The sequence below is a fragment of the Chelon labrosus genome (genome assembly GCF_963514085.1).
Source record: "Chelon labrosus genome assembly, chromosome: 19".
Classification (NCBI taxonomy): domain Eukaryota; kingdom Metazoa; phylum Chordata; class Actinopteri; order Mugiliformes; family Mugilidae; genus Chelon; species Chelon labrosus.
In genome coordinates this window covers 14,025,016-14,031,216 of record NC_140352.1, presented here as the reverse complement: position 1 = coordinate 14,031,216, position 6,201 = coordinate 14,025,016, and the positions used below count along the sequence as shown (strand labels likewise).

The 6,201-nt window shown below is 41.9% G+C and overlaps 2 protein-coding genes across 2 annotated transcripts; both read left to right on the top strand.

Annotated features, from left to right (window-relative positions):
* Nucleotides 1-2,757: 2,757 nt before the first annotated feature.
* On the top strand, nucleotides 2,758-4,002 carry LOC311504843 (uncharacterized protein). Its single transcript, XM_084568176.1, has 3 exons — nucleotides 2,758-2,842; nucleotides 3,003-3,156; nucleotides 3,464-4,002. The coding sequence occupies exons 2-3, from the start codon at nucleotides 3,053-3,055 to the stop codon at nucleotides 3,891-3,893; spliced, it is 534 nt and encodes a 177-aa protein (XP_084424302.1). The 5' UTR covers nucleotides 2,758-2,842; nucleotides 3,003-3,052; the 3' UTR covers nucleotides 3,894-4,002.
* A 377-nt stretch (nucleotides 4,003-4,379) lies between these two features.
* Nucleotides 4,380-5,493, top strand: LOC311504696 (DELTA-stichotoxin-Hmg2b-like). The gene is made up of 3 exons (XM_084567931.1): nucleotides 4,380-4,502; nucleotides 4,603-4,731; nucleotides 4,807-5,493. Exons 2-3 carry the CDS (start codon nucleotides 4,628-4,630, stop codon nucleotides 5,252-5,254), a joined length of 552 nt encoding a protein of 183 aa, XP_084424057.1. The 5' UTR covers nucleotides 4,380-4,502; nucleotides 4,603-4,627; the 3' UTR covers nucleotides 5,255-5,493.
* Nucleotides 5,494-6,201: the final 708 nt, after the last annotated feature.

Sequence of the window (6,201 nt, the reverse complement as noted above, 5' to 3'; positions counted from 1 at the left end):
AACCAGTCAGGGTAGAAAAGTTTGTTTTGTTTTACGTTTTTGTGGACAGTCAGAAAAATACTGAATTTGAACAACTCAATAATGCTAACTAAACTGTTAGCTTAAGTAGTTTGCCAAAAATAACACTTATTTGATGAAATGATGTTAACACTACCCAAAAATGTATTAATAATGACTGAAATAGGTTCCTAAAAGTAACGGGAAATGTTTGAAAGATTTAGTGAAATGGCTAGGTGAAATAAATTAAATAAATGTTTAGCTAACATTAATAAGGTTTATGAACTGTTAGCTATGCTTAAGAATGAGACTTTTAAATCGAGCCAAACTTAATGTTTAAATGGATGAAATATTTGATTCAAACGTTAAGTTTAAAAGTGAAAATGTAATAGTAATAATTTTCTGAATGTAACTGAAATTGTCTTTACTTGGTCCACACTAGCTAGTTAGCTTAAATTGCTAGCTAAAGCAACAGATGTAGCTCTAGATGAGCAAACATTTGGCTCTCACTGTATTATATTCAGACCTCTTTTTATATTTTTGTAGGTGATATTTGCCGGTTTTGTTTGTCGTTTTCTGGTCATATTATTGTCTTCTACTGATTTACTGTCAGTCAGGATGATTGTGCATTATTTTGTGCATTATTTTGTATATTCTTTTCTATTAAAGAGCAGTAACTTTTTATTCAAAGCTTCTGAACTATTTGAATGTTGTGACTGTCTAATAGGAGGCATTGTGTGATGTACATAAAGGTTTTCTAAACTATTGTTGATCCTAAAAAATAATAATAAAAGATGCGTTTTGTCCAATGGTTTTGTCATGACTTCCTGTTGTGATGTGTGGGATGCGTTTAGTCACACTTTGATTTGACCACAAGGTGGCGCCACAGTGAAGAAAATAAAAGAACGGTAGCGGACAAATCATGAACACTCACTTGCCAGTTCATTTGGTATAGTGAATCCATTTCTAGTCGTCTTGTGTCTCCTCTTTGTCTTTCATTGTGTCTATTAGGTTATTTTGCATCTCTAACGTACAACTTATTTGTCAATCTTCGTGTAAGTTCTTTCCAAATGTTTTGTTCCTCTATCTATATTGTAGTTTTTCTTTGTAGTTTGTCATCATGTCTCTTCTGTTTATTATCATTTAATGTCCCTTCTAATGCACAGCTCACGTTTTGCTTCTTTTTTAAATCTGTGGTCATTTAGCAGTTTCTGTTGGTTCTCTTATGTCATGCCGTGTCAGTTTTGAATCTGTTTGTAGTTATTTTACTTCTCGCACCACTTTTCATCTTTGCTGCTTTATAAAGTTGTATCCATGTTCTTCAGCGCTTCCCTAAGTGAACAGGAGCAGACGCTACTTTTGGGAGCCAAAGTGTGTCAACCTTCAGAGCAATTCCAGTGGGATCATGCCTTTTTCAGATATCAAATGATGTAGCAAAGAGTCTAGCACAATATTGCCATCATTTCTGCCTACAATGAGTACATGGGAGCAATCGATCTTCCTGACATGCTGACACACCTGTACAAGACCCCGGCCAAGTCAAGGAGATCCTTGAACCTGTGCATCTCAAATTCCCGGCTGGTCTACAAGAGGGACTACTGAACCAGAAATCAATGCCTCTCAAAAGGTTCCGCTCAGCTGTCGCCCACAGTTTGTGCCAAGTCCACCAGCCAGCTTCCAAAGTAGGCCGACCATCACTCAGCTCTCCACTACCACAGAACAAGACAGGCTATACCCCAACACCCTCACAGCCAAAACTACTACCAGTTGTCCCCTGAGACAACTTGGGACACTGGCCTCTTCACTCTGACAAGCAGAGTCTATGCAACTTCTGTCCAAAGGGTGTGTCAGGGTGGAAATGTCAGAAAGGCATTGTTTTCCTGTGTTTGAGCACAAACCAGGAATGCTTTGTCGCATATCCCAGGAGGTAATGTGGATTTAAAGCTCAAAAAGCATTTGTGCTGTTGCATAGTCACACAGATGAGGTGCGTTGAGGCGAAAAGTTCTGAAATGTTATGTTTCGATGTTGAGATAAAGTGTATCCAATAAAAATTAGTCATAATTTTTCTCTTTTGTTATTTGTAATTTTTCCTTTTGCTTATTTTGTGTCACATTGTGGTCTTTTTTTTTTTTCTTGAAATGTGCTTTTTGTTGTTTCGGTCCCTTTTCCGTTCTATTGGTTGTCACTTCATGTCTCTGCACTTGTTTTGTCTTCTGTCCCCTCAAATTGAGGACATTAGACGGACTGAACCGTTGATTTTTCTGCAGGCCGGGACAGGCTGTACACAGTTCAAACCTCCAGACGTTAAAGACGAGGTGTGTTGTTCAACGTAAACTGTGACAACACTGTTAATCCTTCAGAGAAAACTGTGTATGTTAGGAACTGAATTTATGAGGAGCTGCTGTCATTTTTCCTTTCAGATGAACCGGTTTAAGCTTCATCTAAAATGATTCACGATCACGACCGTGTGGTTTAATTGGGCGCGGCTTGTTACGCTTTTACTCACTCCAGACTGTCAGGTAAATTCACCTGTCAAGCAGTGACAATCCAAACATCTTTGTAATCAACTTTCTCATCTATCTATCTTATCACTTCTATCAGAGAAAACACTAAATGTGTTCTCTGGGTGTACACATTACCTGCGCTACTCTGAAGACAGGGACACACCTACACCTGAGTTACAGGTGTAGGTCTGAGGGGGCGTGGCTTCGCTCTCATATCCAAACTAAACTGTAGCTCAGGTGTAGGTGTATCTGAGAGGGCGGGGCTTCGCTCTCGTCTCCAAACTGAACTCGACCAGTTTTCAGAGAACTCTCCGCCATCCCGTGTGTGACATAAAGTCAAGTAAGTGCTCTTATTTTGACATATTTATGCAGTAAAGCTGGAGCTGTTTGTGTGAAGTGGTGATTTTAGTAGATAAAGGTCTGTAATAGAGGCTGGTAGACGTCTTTCTTTGAGTCTGAATGTGTCATTTCTCATGATTTGTTCTACCCAACATCTGCAGGTTCCTTTTCTTAACCTCCATCTTGTGGCCATATTCAAGCCGCTGTCACCATGCCTGAGACTGCAGAGTCCCACTCCGTCACCCTCACCACCAACCGCAACTGCACCGTAGAGATCACCAATGTCAGCTCCGTCTTCTGCCTCATTAACCCCAAGTAAGAGTTGCTGTTATCAGTTAACCCTCTGAGCTTCACGTTTAGCCTAGACAAGACTAAGGGCCCCTTAGTCTCCTTTTGTTGGGATTTTGCAGTCTTTAGTTGATTAAGTTTTATTGACTTTACATCAACACACGACTCCAAATTGAGGCTCTGATCCAGGGGCCCCGTGACACTCTTAAAACATAAAACTAGCTCCACCTTGAGCAGCATCAGTTTCAACAGTCTAATACTGCGCTTGAAATGCTTTAAGTAAGGTGCTTGTCTTTTGATTTGACTTTTTCCATCCCTCCTTTTTCCCGTTCAGAATTTACATGGAAAGCGGCTTCGCCTTCAGTCCCCCGCAGCCCACCGTGCGGACCACCAAGACCGAGGTCTGCTCCTTCACCAAGGACGACCACACGGCGACGGGTGCCGTAGGCGTCCTGACCTACGAGCTGTTCGACATGCGCCAACGCCACTGCAATGAGCTAATCGCCATCATGTTCTCCGTGCCCTTCGACTACAACTTCTACAAGAACTGGCTCGGCGTGGGTGTCTTCGAGCACACGCGGGCCTGCGATGAAAAGCTGTACGACCTCATGTACAATGGCAAGGATTTCACCAACTTTGTGCGCCATGAGGCAGATGGCTCGGGCGTGGTGTACAAGGGGAGGATGGTGGACGTGAGGGCATGCATGTCGGACGAGGGCCGGGCCATCGTTAAGCTGGAGGTGTACGACAAGATGGGCAGATGAGCGTGTGAGAGTGAAATGCTCAAATGTTCATCAAAGAGTTGAAAACATCCTCATCCTTCTTTTGTATGGGTGCCTTAAATGAATAATAAAAAAACAAAAAACAAATCAACTTCTTGTCTTTGCTTTTTCTGTTTGCAAAAGATTTACAGAATCAGAGAGAGTCAGGCTGCACAATGGTGTTCGTTTCGTCATTCAGACAGAAAAATAAAAAGGTGTGGTGCATGAGGAAACTATGCACGACACCTCCAGCCTGCACAGATTTTGTGCACTGGTGTTCGTCTCCTCATTCAGACAGAAAAATAAGAAGGTGTGGTGCATGAGGAAACTCTAATGCATGAAACAATAACACAAAAAACTCAACAAACCGGTGCAAGGACAATCAAAGCTACGGTTGTGTTGTTTTTGTCGGTTACACCTTCTGTCATCACAGTCTCTGCAGACTCAAGAATTAACGATGGGACACTGGGCGTGAGATGGGAAGGAACAAGGAGGAGGAGGCGTTTGCTATAGGTGGAGACACCTTTGGGTGGGACGCTTTCTCCGACAAGACTTATCAGAAGTCTCAGTCGGGCTTTGCAAGAGAGAGAAACACACTCGTGATCCGGACAGGTAAGTTGAACTCATCTCTTTTTGACTGAACTTCATTGTACTCTAAAATGTATATAAAAAACAGCTTATGTCTTGAGTAATCACCTCAACCGATCTGTAGTTTGTCGCAGCCTTTAGGAGCAACTATGAGTGAATCAGCAGAGGCATTGGCAGCCAACCTCAAGAGCCGAAGAAATGTGACCATCGAGATCACAAACCTCACCAATAACTACTGCTTGATTGACCCCAAGTAAGTGCAAAGCAAACGCACGCTAACTCTAACTCTGAAGTCGTAGATTGCTCCTCATTCTTTTTCCTAAAACAGGGTTTACCTGGAGAGCGGTAACGTTCATAGCCCTCCCCAGCCCACCGTCCGCCCACTCAAGACCGAAGTGTGCAACTTCAGCAAGACCAGTTCCAAGGCCACGGGCGCCGTAGGCGTCATGACCTACGACCTCTTTGAGAGGCAGAGCAACAGCGCCAAGGAGACATTAGCCATCATGTTCTCCGTGCCCTACGACTGCAACATGTACAAGAACTGGTTAGCCATTGGCATCTACAGCCAGGGCAAGGAGTGTGACGAGAGCCTGTACAAGGAGATGTACTACAATAACCAGGAGGGCTTCGTTCGCCAGGAGGCCCAAGGCAGTGGGCTCACCTTCGAGGGCAAGGTCCTGGACGTCAGGGCCACCATGTCCCCACTGGGCAGGGCCATCATGAAGGTGGAGGTGTGGGACAAGCTCCTCTCTCCTGGGATTCAACAGACATACTGAGCGACCTTTGACAGAATAATCCTACTGATGTGTCTAGTCTTTGTACGCCTGTTCAGTCAATAAATAAATCTTTGAGACAAATGGTGTCATTAGAGTAATCATTTGAAAAAAAAACAAAAAAACAGAGCAGTCGGGTTCAACTCGTGGAGCAAGTTGTGTTCACATGAGTCATGAATTGAATTGGTTCACTGCCATGTTTTCTTAAAAGGTTCAGTTCACACGATGTAAAGGTTTAAAAATAAGAATATAACGGCAGCTTTATTTTTTAATATCTTATCTGTTTTCTCATCTGTACCAGCACATACATGTAGAATTATTGTATTCTGCACAATGCTGCTAAAGTTTTACGTTGTTTTTATGAAACTTTAATAAAAATAAAAATTCTTAATAAAAGTGGTAGTTAAAGACCTAAAGAGAGCCATGCATAAGAGAATCGTTCACAAAAACAAAAGACAGAACTGAGTGGGAAAATAAATATTCCCCTGTTCAAAGCTTTTTAGAGTGAGAGTACTAGTTCAGGGGTGAGCACACTTATGCAGCTAGGCTGATGTGCCTTTTTAATTCTTATGTTTTTTATATATTTCGTATAATTTAAAAAAAAGTTCTGATATGATTTATGAGTATTAAACAGGCGACTTTTCATGACGACAGTGAATCAGGTCTTTCAGGTAACTTTCCCTTCTGACCTCTTTAGCAGAGATACGATCGTTTTTGTACTTTACATCTCAAAGATCTTTTAGATGTCATTCATTCCTTTCTTCCTTCTTTCCTTCCTTCCTTCTATCCTTTCAACTTCTTTCCATCCTTCTGTACATCCTTCAATCATTTCTTAAGACTCGCTTAGCTCCAAATCTAGAATCAAATCTGCTGACACCTGAAATCAGTGATAAACTGTCCCATTTACTGTCAGGGGTCATAATGTTATGGCTAATGGGTGTATACTGTCT

Excerpts from the sequence above, each read along its gene's own strand:
- LOC311504696 (XM_084567931.1), top strand. The coding sequence starts at position 4,628 with ATGAGTGAATCAGCAGAGGCATTGGCAGCCAACCTCAAGAGCCGAAGA. Across the intron at positions 4,732-4,806 it reads TACTGCTTGATTGACCCCAA|GGTTTACCTGGAGAGCGGTA; the intron begins GTAAGTGCAAAG and ends TTCCTAAAACAG.
- LOC311504843 (XM_084568176.1), top strand. The coding sequence starts at position 3,053 with ATGCCTGAGACTGCAGAGTCCCACTCCGTCACCCTCACCACCAACCGC. Across the intron at positions 3,157-3,463 it reads TTCTGCCTCATTAACCCCAA|AATTTACATGGAAAGCGGCT; the intron begins GTAAGAGTTGCT and ends TTTCCCGTTCAG.